General features: G+C 38.1%; 3 protein-coding genes across 3 annotated transcripts in view; 1 reads left to right on the top strand and 2 right to left on the bottom strand.

The window, feature by feature from the left end:
- The window catches only part of pot1 (protection of telomeres 1 homolog), a 119,560-nt gene extending 113,386 nt beyond the window's left edge, over positions 1–6,174 (top strand). The window contains exons 17-21 of the mRNA XM_059335894.1: positions 436–571; positions 1,175–1,260; positions 2,672–2,766; positions 4,703–4,808; positions 5,805–6,174. Of these exons, the coding sequence (XP_059191877.1) occupies positions 436–571; positions 1,175–1,260; positions 2,672–2,766; positions 4,703–4,808; positions 5,805–5,944 (563 nt within the window). The 3' untranslated portion in view covers positions 5,945–6,174. The remainder of the gene's footprint in view (positions 1–435; positions 572–1,174; positions 1,261–2,671; positions 2,767–4,702; positions 4,809–5,804) is intronic.
- Positions 6,175–8,540: 2,366 nt separating this feature from the next.
- LOC131973256 (E3 ubiquitin-protein ligase TRIM21-like) lies at positions 8,541–12,809 on the bottom strand. The gene is made up of 2 exons (XM_059335210.1): positions 12,482–12,809; positions 8,541–10,240 (listed from the first exon to the last, which is right to left on the bottom strand). Exon 2 carries the CDS (start codon positions 10,229–10,231, stop codon positions 8,585–8,587), a length of 1,647 nt encoding a protein of 548 aa, XP_059191193.1. The 5' UTR covers positions 10,232–10,240; positions 12,482–12,809; the 3' UTR covers positions 8,541–8,584.
- Positions 12,810–15,486: 2,677 nt separating this feature from the next.
- On the bottom strand, positions 15,487–17,484 carry LOC131973665 (E3 ubiquitin-protein ligase TRIM21-like). The gene has a single exon (XM_059335718.1). It carries the CDS (start codon positions 17,438–17,440, stop codon positions 15,806–15,808), a length of 1,635 nt encoding a protein of 544 aa, XP_059191701.1. The 5' UTR covers positions 17,441–17,484; the 3' UTR covers positions 15,487–15,805.
- Between the last annotated feature and the right edge of the window lie 3,017 nt (positions 17,485–20,501).

The following is a 20,501-nucleotide window of genomic DNA, read 5'->3' as shown; positions in this document are numbered from 1 at the left end:
TGTTTTATTGTAATTTTTTCTGTCTTCCACTATGTTTTTATCTCTTGCCTGTAAAGCACTTTGTAACTTTGTTAAGAAAAGTGCTATACAAATAAAGTTTATTATAATCTCCCAGTTTTGAAAAAATAACTAAGAAAACGTTCACTTCTTTGACAGTGATACAGTGCACCTTTAAACTAATGTAAAACGAACAAATAAAAGTGCTTCCTCTTGGGGAAAAAAAAAAAAGAGTCCTTTCTGATAAAACATTTTTTGAAAACATTAACATTTAACATGTCGTATTGCATGTCATTACAAAAATAGATAATTTGCAGCAGAAGAAATCGACACTTGTGACTCACAAGTGTCGATTGTTTCTGCTGCGATCAAAACCCACAAAACAAGTTTATATCCTAGAACGAAACCCTCGGTGACGCAGGTTTTGTTGTCTCGCAGGTTCGACTCTGGAGGAAACGTGTCGACTGTCAGCCGGCTACCACAACATCGTCCCTGTGAGGTCATCGGGCGGCGACATGGCTCTGCTCGACCTGTCTGCACCTTTCCTGTTCAGAGGCAGGAAGAGATACTACGGGTCAGAGACGAGAATCACAGAATACAGTCACAACTTTAGCTGCTACATCTACAAACACATATTTGTCCTATTTATTGCTCAGTATTCCTGTGCAGGGCTGTGGATGGTGCAGTTGCTCAGTTTTGATTAAACTACAGTTATGGAAAACATTATTAGACCACCCTTGTTTTCTTCAATTTCTTGTTAATTTTAATGCCTGTTACATTTGTTTGGATAAATATAATGTTGATGATAACAACAAAAATAGCATAAAAGAGTTTAATTTAAAAGTTTAATTTAAAATAAAAGCTGATCTTTAGACATTTTCCATGGATTTCTTGATCATGATTTTAGTTATTTTCAAGAAAACCATGGAAAATGTCTAGATATCAGCTCTTAAATTAAACTTTTTTGAGATATTTTTGTTGTTATTATTATATTTGTCCAAACAAATGTACCTTTAGTTGTACCAGGCATTAAAATGAACAAGAAATTGAAGGAAAAAATGGTCTAATAATTTTTTCCATGACTGTACATTATGAGATTTCAGTAACTGAACCTCTTCAACATTTAAAATGAATGAAAAAATGAATTTCTCTTCATGGTTTCCTGTGTGTGCTTTAGGTGTAAGCAGTGCTCTGAGGCTGCAGTGAGGGAACCTTCGTGTGCCGATGGATTGGAGCTGATTGATGAGAAGATCGTTGCAGAAGGTGAGAGAGTTAAACTGTAAATGAGGGGAAGAACACGCAGTAAACAGCTCACTCTCTAAATGTCAGGGTTGGGTTCTGCTGCAGCTAAGTGACCACAAAATGGATTATTGCAGCTTTAGTTGAAGAATGCAACAATTCACATGATTTTGACTGACAGAGATTGAATTAAACGGCATCAACTTATCAAATTTAATCATAAGTAAAAGCCTACAAAGTGAGGATTTCTGCTTTTCTCTTAACCTCCATTTAAGTGTTTTCTATTTCTCTAATGTCCTAATTGGCCGTAAGATAACCCTGATGGACGAGTCAGCGAGATATGCCCTAGACACACATCCACACACACACACACACACACACACACACACACACACAAGCTTCTTGCTTTTATAGATAGATCATTATTAGCGAACATGACTTAACCAAGGTGTTGCTGGAAGAGGTGGGCTCGTTCCACCATTTGGGAGCCAGGACAGAGAAAAGTCTGGAAGTGGTTTTGAGGCGAGTTGACCCACACAGAGGAGTGGAGGGAGCCAAGGAGTTCATATTCACGTAGAGTTTTATATTCGACTCTGTCTCCTTCCTGTATAGATAAAAGCACCCAAACTTTGGAACACTCTGCCTGCACCCTTACTGTCTGCGGTGTCTGTGGATTCTTTTAAATGTCAGATGAAGACGTATCTGTTTAGACAGCCGTTTAGTTGTACCTGGTCAACTAGACGTCCAGGCTTTAATTGTGTTTTCCTGTGTTTGCCTGTATGCTGTTTTATGCCTTTGTGAAGCACTTTATGACTTTTTGCCTGTGGAAAGCACCTTATAAATAAATTTACTTACTTACTTACTGACTTACTGACTGACTGACTGACTGACTGACTGACTGATTCCCTCCCTCCTCCTTCAGCAGGTATTTTTAAGCGCCCCTGAGCGTCTCCTGGCTGATCTCAGCTCCGTTCTAGCTGCATGTTCTTTCCTCTGAAATAAATCTCACAGTGTTCATGTCCCTGGTCTGTCCCTGGTCTGTCCCTGGTCTGTCTCTGGTCTGTCCCTGGTCTGTCTCTGGTCTGTCCCTGGTCTGTCCCTGGTCTGTCCCTGGTCTGTCCTGGTCTGTCCCTGGTCTGTCCTGGTCTGTCCCTGGTCTGTCCCTGGTCTGTCCCTGGTCTGTCTCTGGTCTGTCCCTGGTCTGTCCCTGGTCTGTCCCTGGTCTGTCCTGGTCTGTCCCTGATCTGTCCCTGGTCTGTCCCTGGTCTGTCCCTGGTCTGTCCCTGGTCTGCACCTGATCTGTCCTGATCTGTCCCTGGTCTGTCCATGATCTGTCCCTGGTCTGTCCCTGGTCTGTCCCTGGTCTGTCCCTGGTCTGTCCCTGGTCTGCACCTGATCTGTCCCTGATCTGTCCCTGGTCTGTCCCGCTCCGCAGCTCTCGGCGTCCAGCTGCTGCAGTTCGTCCTGCTGATGAAGCTTGAGCTGCAGGACGCCACCGACACGCTGGACGCCTTCCTGTGGAGAGACGCCGTGAGTTTCACATCACATTTAAAACACTGCTGACTCTGGATCAGAGGACATTAGATCACAAGGAGAGACGGGAGAAAAATGTGTGAACTTTTTTGTCACAGCTGTAATGGCAGAGTGTCTCACATGAGTTATCTACTTTAATTAAGTTATTTAAATTAAAAGAAGGTTCACATTAAAATGAGTGGAAGACTTCCTGCAGTGTTGGAACAGAGCAAGGTGTTTTTATTCGACCTAAAGTCTTAAATTGTGATTTAGAGCTGAAACAAGCAGACGATTAATAGATCATTCTAAAAAAATGTAATAATGACTTAATCGTTAAAGTAATATTTAAAGCAAGAATACCTAGGCCTGTCACGATAACACATTTTTTAAGACGATATATATTTTCCCAGAAACTATCACAATAAACATCATTGTATCGATGTCGTTTTAGTTTTATAACAATATTAGAGCATAATAAGTACATCCTTTTCCACAGCAATGCATTTTTAAATCTCGAGAATATTAAACATTGAAAATTGAAATGTGGAAAAGCAATATTAAAATATCGTAGATAAATAAAACATAAATAAATAAACTACAACCAAACAAATAAAATAGACTTTCAGGCTCTGTTGACAAAACATTGCAATGTGATAATCATTATGTATTATATTATTTTATATTATATAAATAACATATAAACAGCTGGAATGGCTGGTTTGGAAATATTTTTTTTTTCTGGCAATTCATACTGCCTGTCAAACATTTGCAGCATTACTTTAAACACAAAAAAGCACAAAAAGTCACGCATGTAAACGACAATATATCGAGTCTAGAAAAAAACTATCGTGTCCATTTTTATATATCGAAGGATAAGTCGATCTAGTAATTATCGCGACAGGCCTATGGGATGTAACTAAGTACATTTAGTGAAGTACTTTTTCAATATACTTTTACTTCACCTGAGTATTTCTATTTTCTGTGACTTTATACTTCTGCTCCACTACTTTTTAGATGGAAATATTGTACTTTTTACTCGACTACAGACACACTTTTCACTTTTTTGTCAGTAGTTACTTTTTACATATAAGAAAAATCATAGGATGCAGTACTATATTACTAATCTACCTTGTAATGTACAAAATATTATAAATTGTCTCCACCTTGAGGAACCACAACATAAAAATGTGTTTTTCATTGAAAAAACACTATATTCTGTAACCCTTTGAAAGGAATCTGCATAATGAGTACTGTCACATATCGTACTTTAAGTGTATTTTACTGATTTTATTTCGGTACTTTTTCTTAAGTAACATTTTCAATTTTGGTACACTCACAATGGAGTACTTTTCGATCATTGTGTTATTACTTCTACTTAAGTAAAGGAGCTGAGATTTTTGGGCCGCTGATTTGACCCAAAAGAAAAAAGCTTTTTGGAGGACATAAATTTGGGGTTTAGGAAATTATAACTGCATTTTTATGTGGTTTCTGACATTTAACAGACCAAGCAATAAAGCCAAAAACAAAAACAAAAGAATCAACAATCCTGTGGTGGCCCTGAAAAGCCCAGCACACTGCAACTTAAGAAAACACTTGCAAACAGACATAATATAGACAAATGAAGAAAACAGCTGCACCAAAATGACAACAAATCATTCAGGAAAAATACTGCAAACACAAACAAATGTAATAATGACAGCAGCTATAATGAACTTTTTCCAGTTAAATGGCTTATTTAGAGTCGCAGTTTACAGATAAATATGTTCTGCACAAAGAATTTAATTGAATTCATTGTGGTGAGAGTTCTGGCATCAAATTAACATCTTAAAGAAAGAATAAAAAGAAGTAAGAGGAACTAAACAACATGATGAAACCACCTGAAACTGTTTGATATAATGTGTTTGTTTTTTTTTTTTATTAATGAAGGATGATGATGTTTGGTGTCTTTCATCAGGAGTCGTTCTTCGGCGTGAAGGCAGAGGAGGCAGCAGCCAATCAGGAGGCTCAGAACATCATCCGTCAAACAATGGAGTTCCTCTGTCCAGCAGGGGGCAGCACTGGTACAACTGTCACACCCTCAAACAGCTGCATTAAAGAGTTTAAAGCATAGACTGTATCAAAATAGACACCGACCTGTCACTCAAAGCAGAGCGCCCTCAATTATGCAGAATTTTCAAGACTTAAACGAGATAAATATAAAAAACTTCACTGAGACTAGAGGCATCTTTTGAACCAGGCTGTAAACAATTTTATTTCTACTGTGAAATTGGACATTTTAACATGCGAGTCAATCTAATTTGTTCCCTTCTGCAGCCAGCCTCAAGCGGCGAGTCGAGGAATTGCAGTTTTTGGTACTTCCTCATTAGCTTCACAGTTCAGGACAAGAAGTTTCCACTTGGTTTAAAGTCTAAAACTATTTAGTCCGGCAGCAACGTCACAAGTCGTGTTTCTGAAGTACATTTTAAAGAAACCTTTGAAAGTAAAATGTGTGAATTAGGCACGTTTCCATCGACTGACCTGAAGCAAAATAACCAGGCTGCACGAAGTGTAGTTTTGTCAGAAGTTATAGGCTACACTTTACTCATAGCTGTAAGCTGCCGGTAAAGCCTGTAGAGTAAAAGAAGAAGAGGTTTCCAGCTGTAAAACAAAAGACATCAGCTATACAAGTTAAAATGGAATGAGGTCTTTAGGAACTTGTTTCATTTATCCAGTTCTTTACACAAATCTTCTTTATTTGTCACTTTATTCAAAACTGAGGAGTTTTCTGGTGAAAAATCCACCAAATTTACACCATTTGTTGAACCACGGCATAAAGATCATAACATTTAGGTAAAAAAAACAACATCGGAGCAATAAACAGAAACTTCTAAGAGCGAATGGCAAGACAACAAGACATTAATGACTTTGACTTTCCTGTGCGTTGAAAGCAGTAAACAGTAAAGAGTCGGTTCATGAACACAAGTTATATTCAGCGTTTCTCTGTGAAAGTGGTGGAAACGTGTTGAGTGTGTGAAGTTGATCTCAGGTGTGAAATGTTGATCTTGTGTCTGCATCAGGTGAGCGTCCGTGGATGGATTTGTGTCTGACGGCGTACGGAGCAGAGGACGACGGGGGACAGAACCAAACCTGCTATCAGATCTGCCACAGCACCATCACCAGACCCTCGTCCACACGGCCCAACGCCAACCCCGCCTGAACCGCCTGCAGGTCAAAGGTCACAGCTAAACCTGAGTCCTGCTGAAGGAAAATGTTTCTGTTTAAGTCAATTTTAGTGTTCAACAAGGTTGTTATTAGTATTTATTGTGTAAAATTAAATAAATGTACATAAAGTGTGTCTGTTAAAGTTTTTAAAACTGCTGACTGACATGTGAGTGTTTTCTGTTCAGCCTTTCAATAAAGTCATTTACTATAAACTCTTGTTCTGATCTGTGGTGTGACTCCACCATCTGCTGGACAACTGACATGATGACACACTTTATAAAATAATTGTTTTTGTCCTCTAATAATATATAGATACAGCAGAAGGCAGAGACACATGGTGAGTACAAAAGAGAAAAGTATATGTATCTGTTCATTGTACACCTTTTTTTATTTTCTTATTCATATATTCTCATTTCTCAATTCTTTATACACTTCCTTAGGTGCATGGTTGGGATTCATTCTTTATGGGACATTTTGTGCTCCTTTCTCCTGTTCCAATACCATTTTTTTTCATCCCAGTACTGATATCTGATCTTGTGTATCAGCGGACAACGAGGATCGATCTGATACCAGAGTGTTTATTTGTTGTATAAATGTTGTTATTATTGTGTGGTCTGGCTCAGGTTCAAATCCTTTATAAAACAAACAAATCCAAACAGAGAATGAATAGCAAATATTTATTTTATTATCTAGATTGACAGTCAGTCATAACTGAGAAGAAACTTAAATAAAGGAATAAATGACAATTCCTATATTAAATTGTTAAAGTGAAGCCACAATTTGGTAAAATAATATTTCTATAACAATATAACAACGTTACATGCTGACTTGAAGTGTTCAGATCCTAAAGTAAAGCACTAATGCAACACTGTGAAATAACTCCACAACAAGTTAAAGTCCTGCATTCCAAGCCTTTAAAAGCATTGGTTGTGAGTTAAATCATTCCTTTCAGTGTTTTATTATAATATAAGTTTAAGTAAGTATAATGTTTTTGTGTTAATATTACTGCTACATTAATGTGTCTGTTGCATTTTATTGGTTGATGTTTAAGGTTGTGCCAATTTTTGCTCCTTGATGCTGTTGGGTAGTTTAATCTATAGCAATGCATCATATTCTATTAAATTATTTTTAGCATTGCTGTTCTGTGAGCAACATGTGTCTCTAAAAAGTCATTTAAAAAAGCTGTTTTCAGCTTTGTGACAATGCATTTTGCAGCTGATCAAAGAGGGTTTTTAAAGATATTACTGCTGCATTAATGTGAAAGTTGCATTTTACAGCTGTAGATGTTTGAGGTTGTGCTGATTTTAACTCCTTTATATGCTGTTGGCTAGGTTAATCTACAGCAATGCATCATATTCTGTAAGATTGTCAAATCTTTATAACATATCTCTAAAAAGTCAGAAAAACTGCATTTTTTTCCCCCAGCTTTGTGACGATGCATTTTCCAGCTGATCTGAGAGGGATTTTAAGACTTTATTTAGCTGAAGAAGTTGGAGAATGTTCTCAACATAATAAAGGAACACTTCATCCTTAATTCTAATACAAACATTCATCATCACATCTGGAGATACGTGACATTAATGGGACGGGAAAGGGACAAAAAACTGAAAAGCAACTAAAGCTATCTAATCAGACAACTAGAAAAAGGAAAACACTCAGGTTTATACAAGTACATATTAAGTACAAGCAACAAAATGTACTTGACGTAGTAAAAGTAGTCCGTTATACTATATTGGTTTTTGGACCATTATTGTTAATGTATTCAGACATAAGAAATACTTTATTGTTGTCAAATTAATTCTTATTCCTTGATATCATTTTGGTAGTTTTATCTGTAGCAACTAATCATATTTTATAAACGGATCATGTTTTGTTATCTTAATTTGAAAAACAAACTATAGCTGTTAAATGTAGTGAAGTAAAAGTAGAATATTTCTCAGTAAAATGTGGTACAATTTTGAGGTACTTTAAGAGAATTGCAGTGAAAATGCTTTGTTTTCATTCATTTGAGAATTTATTCACTTTTGTTCAAACTTTACAGTCGACAGAGAGGGGAACACAATTTGAAAGAAACAATACCACAGCAGACAGTTGAGACATTTTATCTCTGGTGTGTAAAACTACTGCAGCTAAATGGTTAATTATCAGATTTCATTAATGTTTAAATTAATTATGAACATAAATGTATAAAATGTACCCTTGAAAAGACACCAGAAAGAAATCCCTATTGTGTCCTTTAATTTAACATGGTACAAAATAAAACCATTGAAACACTTTATTTTTAAAAGCTTCCATTAACATATAAGGGGTTTCATATCAGTTTCTTGAGTAATTTGTGTCAATATGAAAAACTTCTTACATAAACAATGATCAGACAATAAAGAGTTTTGAATTTGGCTCCCAGACATTTAAAGCTTCTTATTTATGAGAACATTGTTCTGATGATTGAACCGTCTTGAAGGCAGGAAATGCAGTTATTAAAATAAATCAGACTGAATGTAAAGAAATAAAGTAGAAAAAACACATTGATCAGAATCTGCTTAATCAACTATATTTAAACTTTACGTCACCAGTAAGTACACATTTATTTTATTGACTAACAGTGAATGTTTCTGTAGAAAATCAAACAGTTGTTCTACTCAGTGTGATTGACAGGAGAGATGATCAGAGAGGCAGAGTTTTTACCAGCATGATTGAGAGATGGACTGAAGTATGGGTAGAGTTTCTCAGTGAAGCAGCAGCCAGTAAAGGAGAAGATAAGAGCTGCAGCATCAACGTCATAAAAGGAGACCAGACCCTCCTCATAATCCACAAACACCCCCACCTTCTCAGGCTGAGACTTCAGAGAGAGACGGACTGAAGGGCTAGCATTAGCTTTGTACTCATTTTCATTCCTCAAACATATTGTCCAGTAACCATTCTGAGGTGTAAGTGTCATGATTCCTTTCCTGTTGATTGACTCTCTGGCCACTCCTAAATCCCACTCAGTCTTCCCTTTAACCTGAACCTCGTAGTAAAATCTTCCTGAAGAGAAACTCTGCTTTGCTAAGACATTAACACATCTATCAAACCTCTCTGGGTTGTCTGGCAGATTCTTCTTTACATCACCATGTTTAACTTGTTTTCCATCATCAGACAGGATGAGCCAGGGATGTGCTGTATCAGGATTGAGTGTCAGATCCACTGCAGACTGCTGGACCCTCTTCAGCTCAGCCTCAAACAGCTTCTTCATCTGTTTACTGAGCGTCTCCTCCAGCTGATTCACAGCTCTCACCACAGTCCCCTCATATGAAGGTGGACGGACGGTGACTTCTGTCCAGTCTTTGGTGGGTGGAGCAGCGTTCAGGGAGGTGAAGCTTTGGAGGAGGTGGAGGTGGTCTTCAGACTGTAGAAGCTGCTCCACCTCAGTGCTTCTCTTCTTCAGCTCAGAGATTTCCTGTTCCAGCTCTTTGATGAAGTCTTCAGCCTGTTTCTCTGTCTTTCTCTGCTTCTCTTTGATCGTGTCGATGAGCTCGGCCTGGCTTCTCTCAACAGACTCCTTCAGAGCGGTGAAGACCTGAACACCATCTGCTGTCTCTCTGTCTGCATCTTCCTTACTGAGCTCCACTGAGTGTTTGATCTCCTCGATCTTCAGTCGTCTCTTCTGGATCATCTTCTGAATCTCAGCCTCTGTCTTCCCCAGCTCGGCCTTCTTTCCTTCATATCCTTCTTTCAGAGGAACAACATTGTGTGTCTTGTGGTCTGAAACAGTGCAGAGCATGCAGACACACGTCTGGTCGGTCTTACAGAACAGCTCCAGCAGTTTATCGTGCTTCGGACACATCCTGCCTTCCAGGTTCTCCACAGGGTCGATCAGCTGATGTCTTCTCAGGCCTGACGCTGTCAGATGACGCTGCAGGTGAGTCTCACAGTAGGACTCCAGACAAACCAGGCAGGACTTCAGGGCCTTCAGTTTGGTTCCAGTGCAGACGTCACAGGGAACTTCTCCTGGTTCAGAAACTTGCTGCTCTGAGCTGCTGCTGCTGGCTTTCTGTTGAGCAGACTGTCTGAACTGAGCAGCCATCTCAGAGATGAAAGTATTCACCTGCAGCTCAGGTCTTGTATTGAAACCCTTTTTACAGTTGGGACACTGACATTGGACATTTTTATCCCAGTATTCGGTGATGCAGGTTTTGCAGAAGTTGTGTCCACATGGTATGGCGACTGGATCAGTGAACACATCCAGACAGATGGAGCACAGAAACTGATCTTCAGTTGTCAGACAGCTGGCAGCAGCAAACATATCTACACTCTGAGGAAAAGAAGGGTGAAGAAAACTGTAACTGTAAAATACACATCTTTAGATTATTTGCAAAGGTGTAGTTTTTCAAGTGACTTGCCCCAAGCAACAGTGGAGTTTTTTCTGTCAGATCACCAGGCTAAAAAAATAAGTAAAAACATGGTGATCTTTGCTCCAAAACATTTACTCTGGTTGCCTCTGTGAATTACTAATTCTCAATATAGTATTGAAAAGTATTGGGATGTAATTTTCAAGTAAAATCTAATTATTTATACTTCAGCATATTAATCAGTAAGACACACAAAAGCAGAGCTACAGAATGGAGCAGGTGGAGGGGGAGATGGGCTTATTGTGGATGTTTATTTTCTTATATATGCAGCCATAATTGCACCCAATTTACCATGGTGAAGTTAGTTTGAAGTTGGATATTCGACAGCCATTCACTCACAAAACAGAAACAAATTACTGTTTAACACATTACTGATGCTGACTTGCCTATTTTCCTGAACAGACCAATAAAGAATAAATGACCAGTCAAATTTGTGTTTTTCTTAAGTAGCCTCTATGTAATGTGACCCATTAACTTCAAATGAATACCAGAAATTACAACCACACTGGCTGAATAGAACACGACTCTCCACACAAGATTTCAGTGTCTACAATTGAAGTGTGAGGTCATTATTCTTAACGTAGGCTAAACATTGTTATTCCAATCTATGTTTTATTCAACACATTTATGACTGTCAATCTGACAGTTTCTAGCTTGCATTTGGCTTTGAAACTTATTTATTTTAAAGTATCTGATGGAGTTGAACAAGTTGAACTTCCTGAGTGGAGCTCAAGTTTGAGTTCATACTGGTTGCTGAAACAAAGACAGCAGTAACTACAGGAGCTGTGTAAGGTTGAGAAAAAAGTGTTTGACGTTCAAGCAGGGCTGCCCCTGACCAAAATGGGGCCCTAAGCGAAAAAAATGTATTTGAAAAAAACTGTTGCTATTGCTATCTATTATTACTATTTTTGTCATTGTTATCATCATTATTATTATTATTATTATTATTATTATTATTATTATTATTATATAGTCTACATATAGTCTGGTATTTCAAAATGTAGCTACATTCAAATTTAGTTCCTTCTGTCAACAAAAGTATCAAATACACTAATTTCTATCAATATTTATCTCTAATATCTCCTCCAAAGTTGCCTGTCATAGATTAAATTAGCCAACAGATGGCAACATTTTACATCCATTAAAATAACATTAGCCAAATCCTTGTGTGGTGATAAAATAGATTATAAACTTTATCCGAAAATACGACCAACAACTGATAAATTTATCACCGCCTTTCAACAGAGGTGAATGCATATGCAGACAAAGGTGTTAACAAGACATTTAATAAATGGTAAGAGCTGCTGGAAAATGACTTTCCTCTCTGGACCACAGTCCACATCTACTGGAGGCTAGCATCTCTCCTCCTACCTTTGGAGTAGCAGCAGCAGCTGAGCATGGAGGTTTAGTGCTGCTTATGCCACAAAGTTTTACATTTTACTAGTGCTGGGCCATTAACACCATTAACAGCTTTAATGGACATGAACGGCGTTAACTCTTCTCTCTCTTCTCCTGCCCCTATTGGATGGCGGGGCAGAACGCGGTGCGTGTTCTGCGTGTAGGCAGAGGCGGCCCTGCGTTCAAGGCTACTGATCAAAGTGTGACTGCTGGGGCTGATATAAGTTGTAAAATATATTAAGCTTTATGCCTTTACATGTAATAAAAGAAATTATCTCATGAAATCAGACGCTGTAGTGGTGGACATTCCAAAGGGCATCCAGCCGGGTCTATTATCTGTCATTACTTTGCTTTTTTTTGTTACTGTTAGATTTAGCTACTGCCTGTAGGTCTATGTGGTTAAACAAACTTTTTAAGATGTTGGTGCATCAAAACTCATGTTTCCATTAATGAAAAAAAGTTCGGAAAAAGTATGTAAATTAGCCTAAAATAAGGCCATCTGTGACTCTGTTCTGTCTCAGTTAATCTATTTGAAGCACAGACAAGCTGGTTTGGATTTTACTTTTATTCTGAAGAGCCCAGCAAAATGTACCCTGCATTATAAAAAAGAAATATATGAAATAACATGTCAATATTTTATATGCTAAAAGAGATGTACAATAACAAAAACTCAGATTTTAGTTTTAATTCAACTTTGACTAAATCTTCAGTGAGTGTATTTTGTCTCTGTAGGACAGTTTACTCACCAGTGTTTGACACAGATTCTGCTGCTGTTGTTGAGAAAAACCTGCTGGATTCAGTTGAATGTAACAGAGAAACAGAGAGACTTGCCTCGACTGCAGCTCTGCTGTCGCTCACTTAAACTTTGATTTTATTGGAGAAAATGTGACGTCACAGCTCTGCTCTTTCAGTCTTGCTCCACCTCTGTAGTGTATTTCTGTGAATGAGAATATATCGACTCCTGGGAAATTTAGTTTGAAGAAAGAAAATAAGTTTAAAGTTTAGAACAGTTTTAAACTGAGATGGAGAATCCTGCTGATTGGCCCAAAACAGATGCTTGATGTGTTGTTGTTTATTTCTTTGATTCTCCCTTTTTAGGACTAGTTTAAGTGCAATATTTTTTAAGTAAAAGTGAAGTAAATGATTTAAGGCAAACCCCCAAAATCACATGTTTTGGCCACATTAGAAACACAGTGTGCTGTTTTTCAGCTGTCATGTCAGTCAAAAAACAAAACAATAATCAAACACAATAAAATCGTCTCCCGTAATGTTATTCTTAAAGTAGCCCAAACAATGGAAATCAAATATGTGTTAATGAACACATTTATGACAAATTACTGTCGTATAGTGTTTGGCTTTGAAACTTTTTTAAAGCATCTGATGAAGTAGTGCAAGTTAAACTTCCTGAGTGGAGCTCAAGTTTGAGTTCATACTGGTTGCTGAAACAAAGGCAGACAGCAGTAGCTACAGGAGCTGTGTGAGGTTGAGGAAAATGTGGTTTGAAGTTCAAGGCCACTGATCAAAGTGTGACTGCTGGGGCTGATAAAAGTTGTAAAATGCCTTTATGCCTTTACATGTAATAAAATAAATGATCATGAAATCAGACACTGTTCTCGTGGATAGTTCAAAGGACATCTAGTCGAGTCTATTATTTGTGCTGACTTTGCTTTTCTTTGTAATTTGTCAGATTTAGCTAGTGCCTGTAGGCCTATGTGGTAAAACAAACTCACTTATTAAGATGTTGGTGCATCAAAACTCATGTTTCCATTACAGAAAAGAATAAGGTAAGAAAAAGCCTCTAAATTAGCCTAAGATAAGGCCATCTGTGACTCCAGTAACTAGTCGAAGTACAGACAAACTGGTTTGTTTTTTACTTTTATTCTGAAATTCCCAGCAAAATTGACCTTGCATTCTGAAAAAAAAATCTAAAGAAGCATGTCAATATTTATAAACTAAAACAGATTCTTCAAACTCAGATTGTAGTTTTAATTAAACTTTGACTCAATCATCAGTGAGTGTATTTTGTCTCTGTAGGACAGTTTACTCACCAGTGTTTGACACAGATTCTGCTGCTGTTGTTGAGAAAAACCTGCTGGATTCAGTTGAAAGTTTCTTTAGAGAGAAACAGAGAGACGTGTCTCGACTGCAGCTCTGCTGTCGCTCAGACAAACTTTGGTTTTATTGGAGAAAATGTGACGTCACAGCTTTGCTCTCACATCTCAGTCTTGCTCCACCTCTGTAATATATTTCTGTGAATGAGAATATATCGCTTTCTGGGAAATTTTAGTGGCATGAAGAAAATACGTTTAAAGTTTAGAACAATTTAAAATGGAGATGGAGAATCCTGCTGATTAGCACCAAACAGTTAATTGATGTGTTTGTTTTCTTTCTTTGATTCTCCCTTTTACGAAAAAAGGTGAAAACGATGCAATCCCATAACCACAGATCATCAAATGAATGACCCATTTTGAATTTAGTTTGCACCCATGTACTGACATTAGCTAGCTAGGTAACAACACATTGTTTTTCCATTTAACACATTAGCAGCTATAGTAAAAGAAGCAGGCTGTGCAGGATCCCTGTCTGCTAGCTAGCTGCTATCATGCATGAAAAAGAAAATAAACAAGATGGTTCGATGTTATAGCCTAACATTAACTTTAGCTACTTTCCCCTCTAGATTCATAGATTGTGTACCTAAAAATAATTAATCTTGGGCTTCTTCTGGAGTCTAGGAAAAGCCCAATTACTAGTATGAATTATTTTTAGGTACACAATTCTCACACACTACAATTGCATTTACACACAGATGTTAATAATAAAAGATAGTTTTTTTTCCCATGTAATATCAACTAGCTGCTAGCTAGCTAACATTAGCTACTTCCCTCTAGTAGTTCCAGCTGCAACACTCTTTTTCGAAATTATACATTTTTACATAATTTCTATTTTATCATTTTTTTTATTATTAGATTATTTATCATATTTATATTCCCATTACCTCTTTGATCGCTGACCACCTTTGGGGGGAAAAACATGGAAATCTTTTTTTGGGACATGATATTACACTTCAGCTGAACAGCTTGCTGTTGTCGATCTGTCTGTTGTCAAGTGTGCCTGCTGCCTGACGTCGCTGTTTCGGGTGAATGACGTCACGTGCGACCTGGAGGCATTAACCACTTGTGTGCCAAAGTAGTGGCTTTTAAAAAAATAAAGAATTAATTGTTACTCAAACCTGTCCAAAACACTGTTTTATCGAAGCATCAACATAAGATAACCGTAGTTTGAGGATGTGATCTTAAAAAAAAAAAAAAAAAATGTTTAACCTAGGGACGCCACTGGACTTTATGCATTCATGTCATCTCAATGTGCATCAGGCTGTGTGGGTATTTATGCTTGTCCTCATATGGCCAGAGGCAGCACTTTTGTTATGATCTCCACTAGAGGGCAACCTCAGAAGTTACTTATTCACTACAAACTGGTAGCACTGGTTTAGTGTTTATATCATCAAACACAACTCCACCCTTAAATGACACTTGATTATCAGATGTGATGGGGCGTTGGAGTTCATCAGTCACTTCTGAGAAAAGCTGATGGGGTTTTTAATGATTTTGGCCACATTAGAAACACTGTGTGCTGTTTTTCAGCTGTAATATCAATTGAAAACAAAACAACTTAATTAGACACAATTAAATCTTTATTTTGCATGCGATCTTTAAAACTGAAAAATACATTTTTTGAAAACACATTACTTTTGTTGTATCCACAATACTCTTTTGTAATTTGTGCCAGTATGCAACATAATATAAAATGTTTTAAATTTAACAACCATGCAATTGTTACTTTGATGGCATTGTTTACTGATTATTTAACATTCCTGAAGATAGGTAATGCACTTAATGTTATAAATTAGACTACTGCATTAGATAATATCAATCAGTGTGGTTATATTAAAGAAAAAAAATGTACAAGGAAAGAAATTCTTAAAGCCAACAATTTATACATTTTACATCACCAATAATTTTGTCTTTGTTAAAACTTTAAGTGAATCTCTACACTAAAATCAAATAGTTGTTTTACTCAGTGTGATTGACAGGAGAGATGATCAGAGGGGCAGAGTTTTTACCATCAGTAGAACCAGGACAGAAGAGTGGGTAGAGTTTCTCAGTGAAGCAGCAGCCAGTAAAGGAGTAGATAAGAGCTGCAGCGTCAACGTCATAAAAGGAGACCAAACCTGCCTCATAATCTACAAACACCCCCACCTTCTCAGGCTGAGACTTCAGAGAGAGACTGACTGAAGGGCCAGCACAAGTTTTGTACTCATTTTTTCCCCTCTGACATATTAACCAGAAGCCAATCTGAGGGCTCGGACTGATGCCACCCTTCCTGTTGATCGACTCTCTGACCACTCCTAAAAACCAGTCAGTCTTCCCTTCAACCTGAACCTCGTAGTAACATCTTCCTGAAGAGAAACTCTGCTTTGATAAAATGTTGGGACAAAGATCAAATCTCTCTGGGTTGTCTGGGAGATTCTTCTTAACATCACCACAGTGTACTTGTTTCCCATCATCAGACAAAATGAGTTTAGGAAAGGCTGTGTCTTGATCAAGTATTAAATCCATTGCATACTGCTGGATCCTCTTCAGCTCAACTTCAAACAGCTTCTTCATCTGTTTACTGAGCGTCTCCTCCAGCTGATTCACAGCTCTCCTCACAGTCCCCTTATATGAAGGTGGACGGACCCTAACTTCTGTCCAGTCTTTGGTGGGTGGAGCAGCGTTCAGGGAGGTGAAGCTTTGGAGGAGGTGGAGGTGGTCTTCAGACTGTGAGAGCTGCTCCACCTCAGTGCTTCTCTTCTTCAGCTCAGAGATTTCCTGTTCCAGCTCTTTGATGAAGCCTTCAGCCTGTTTCTCTGTCTTTCTCTGCTTCTTTTTGATTGCGTCAATGAGCTCGGCCTGGTTTCCCTCAACAGACTCCTTCAGAGCGGTGAAGACCTGAACACCATCTGCTATATCTCTGTCTGCATCTTCCTTACTGATCTCCACTGAGTGTTTGATCTCCTTAATCTTCAGTCGTCTCTTCTGGATCATCTGCTGAATTTCAACCTCCAGCTCTGCCTTCTTTCCTTCATATCCTTCTTTCAGAGGAACAACATCGTGTGTTTTGTGGTCTGAGATGGTGCAGAGCATGCAGACACACGTCTGGTCGGTCTTACAGAACAGCTCCAGCAGTTTATCATGTTCCAGACACATCCTGCTTTCCAGGTTCTCCACAGGCTCGATCAGCTGATGTCTTTTCAGGCCTGACTTTGTCCAATGAGGCTCCAAGTGAGTCTCACAGTAGGACTCCAGACACACCAGGCAGGACTTCAGGGCCTTCAGTTTGGTTCCAGTGCAGACGTCACAGGGAACTTCTGCTGGTTCAGAAACTTGCTGCTCTGAGCTGCTGCTGCTGGCTTTCTGTTGAGCTGACTGTCTGAACTGAGCAGCAATCTCAGAGATCAAAATATTGACTCGCAGTTGAGGTCTTGAATCAAAAACCTCTTTACAGTTAGGACACTGATATGGGACATTTTTATCCCAGTGTTCAGTGATGCAGGTTTTGCAGAAGTTGTGTCCACATGGTATGGTGACTGGATCGGTGAACACATCCAGACAGATGGAGCACAGAAACTGATCTTCAGTCAGCAGACAGCTGGCAGCAGCAGACATATCTACACTCTGAGGACAAGAAGTATGTTATTACATATTAGTGGAATATAAGGAATGTCATCCTGAATATTCTTGCCATATTGCACCTGAATAAAAGCCAAATTTACTAAGAAAATTATGCAATGCAAATATCCGCTGTGATTGTTCATTAATGTATTTATCAGTATGAATGTGTTTAGCACCTGATTTACTAATACAGCTCATTGTGCAGTCAAGTCCTGGACTACCTGCTGATTTATGTTTAAATCATCATTTAAGTAAGTAAAATCATGATAAAAATGAATGTGAAAAACAAAATTGTGTTGCATCACACATTAAATATCCAAAAATCCTGATAACCTGTTGCTTGTATTGCCAATAGAGTGAATGTATTTATGTATTTAAATGAATGCATTTAAAGTAGATTAAATTGTTTTAATTACAGTTTAATATTGAAAAGGCTGAAAACAGTACAGAAACTACAGAAACAATGAAGTTCAGAGAAAATGGGAAGTTTGCCCTGAGTGGAACTTCCTGTCTGAGTAGTCCAGTTGACAGAAAGGTGAATCTGGAAATGTTGAGTACACCAAAGTGTTATGATAGAAATATATAGTATGGGTCTCCAGCATGCAGAAACGGCTGGATGCTAATTTGCATATGTTGGGCAATTTGTGAAATTAAACGAATTAGCATAAATTAGCATAATTGCATATATTGATCATATTATAGGAGCTGCTTGGCCAAAATGGACAATGTTAGCATGTTTTTAGGGGTTACTGGAGATGCTGAGTCCATATCTGACATTCAAGATTTAAAATCACTATTTAAACCTGTTTTGGTCACGTTTTTACTCTCATTAAGCTGATTTTGCTGAGTTTTTTTGGGCGATTTAGACAGATTTAGACAGGATAAAAATGTTTAGTGTTCAGGAATAATTTGGATCCTCAAGTTATTTCTGAATTCCACAATAATTGTAACACTTGGAGTGGTATTGAGCATCAGCTGCGGGTAGGTCCAATACACCATTCACTCGTAGTTTCACAACTTCAGCCCAGTCATCCTGTCACTCCTCACATTTAGATAAAATCACATCTTTGAATGATAGAACACCAGGCCTTTCTAAAGTCTGACAGCGTTTAACTGGATTCCACCTATCAGGGTGTTTGGGGTCTTTAGGTTCACAAATCAAACCACAGAGCAAACACTGTTTTGAGTACTCAAAGGTAGAGATTTGAGAGCAAACAATTTGTTTTCCCGGCAGACTCTGACTAGACAGTCCATGACACTGTTTTGCAGCAAAAAATTACAAATAGTGACAAAGATATTTGAACAAATATAATGTCTCAACATTTACACCGAAGTAATTTAACTCTCTGGAAAGTGCAATGTATAGTTACGTAAATTACATCAAAATTAATTTGGAAATGAATTTAAATCTGCCCAGATCAATAGCAAATTGTTTTTAAATGCCCATTTCAAGTGTTTCAATGTCAGAAATGGATTCAGCATCCCAAGTACACCCCAAAAACATGCTAACATTGTATCATTCGGCCAAGCAGCTCCATAAAATGACCAATATAGGCGATTATTCTAATTTATGCTAATTAGCTCAATTACACAAATTGCTCAACATATGCAAATTAGCATCCGGCAGTTTCTGCATGCTGGGAACCCATAATTTATATTTCCATCATAAAACTTACAACATTTCCGGGTTCACAATGGGGCTCTATGGGCTGTCAACCGGACTAGAGTGGAGCTAAAGGTTTGACTTCATACTGATTGTTGAAACACAGTAATTATTATCAGCTGTGCTGCCTTACAAAAGCAGACAACAGTAACTACAAAACAGATTAAATATAAAAAGAGAGGAAAGAGTGAATGTTTGACAATCTAAACAGAATCTTGGCTAAGCTAGTTAGCCTTTAGCAGGCCTCGTCTATCTGCTGTTACTTTTTTCTTTGTTATGTATTCTGGTTTGAACTAAACTTTGACTAAATCTTCAGTGAGTGTATTTTGTCTCTGTAGGACAGTTTACTCACCAGTGTTTGACACAGATTCTGCTGCTGTTGTTGAGAAAAACCTGCTGGATTCAGTTGAAAGTTTCTTTAGAGAGAAACAGAGAGACTTGTCTCGACTGCAGCTCTGCTGTCGCTCACTAACTTTCAGTTTCATTTCTAGAAAGTTGACGTGGAGCAGAGACAAAGAAGGAGGGGTGGAGGAGGTATTCAGATCCTTTAATGAAGTAAAAGTACTAATACTGCACTGTGAAAATACTCCACTACAAGGAAAAGTCCTGCATTCAAAACCTGACTGAAGTCAAAGTTAGAATAACCAACAAAATGTGCTGAAAGTATGAAAGCAGAAGTGAGTTGTTGTAAGAGTAGCGGCTCCTTTAAGAGGCAGGACAGTAGATGTGTGAGTGGACGAGAGAAGAGAGAGCAGGAGGTGATGAGAGTAACAGTGAATCTGCTCCTTTATTAATTCATACAGTCTCTACAGTGAATGCAGCAGGTACCGAGCAGAGACACACAGGTCTACAGAAAGCAGTTAACAGTCAGTTTAACAGTGATTATGCAGTTTAAGTCACAGCTGTAAGTTAATGAAGCATGCAGCTTCTCTAGACCAAGTGGAGCTCCCGTTTATTTATTAGGAGGATAAACCCGAATAGTGGGGCGGATTAGCTGAACAATCGTTCACTTTGTGATAAAAGCATGAAATTTGGTAGATGTGTTGGTGAATATGTTTCGAACAAATCTGGATATTGGGCCACCTCAAAAGCGCCCCCTAGTGGCCGTGGCAGGCATTTGTTATACAAATAAATCAATGATGAATAAAAACTGCCTTTTTAATAATACCAACTGGTGATGAATTGTATATTGTTGGAAAGCCTGATTAGTCACCTTTACAATGAGGTACAGCTTGTAAGGATCGTGCATTCATGGAATGAGCAACGGGGCTAAACGTGTGGGTAGCACCCCCCAAAAATGTGCATCCCCTGTGGGGCGGATTAGCTCAATAAATCACAAGAATTGTTTATTTTGTGATAGAAGCACACAATTTGGTGGATGTGTTGGTGGAT

This window comes from Centropristis striata, chromosome 6, assembly GCF_030273125.1.
Source record: "Centropristis striata isolate RG_2023a ecotype Rhode Island chromosome 6, C.striata_1.0, whole genome shotgun sequence".
In the NCBI taxonomy this organism is placed as follows: domain Eukaryota; kingdom Metazoa; phylum Chordata; class Actinopteri; order Perciformes; family Serranidae; genus Centropristis; species Centropristis striata.
Note: the sequence above shows the minus strand (reverse complement) of the source record. Positions and strands in the feature narration are given on the sequence as shown.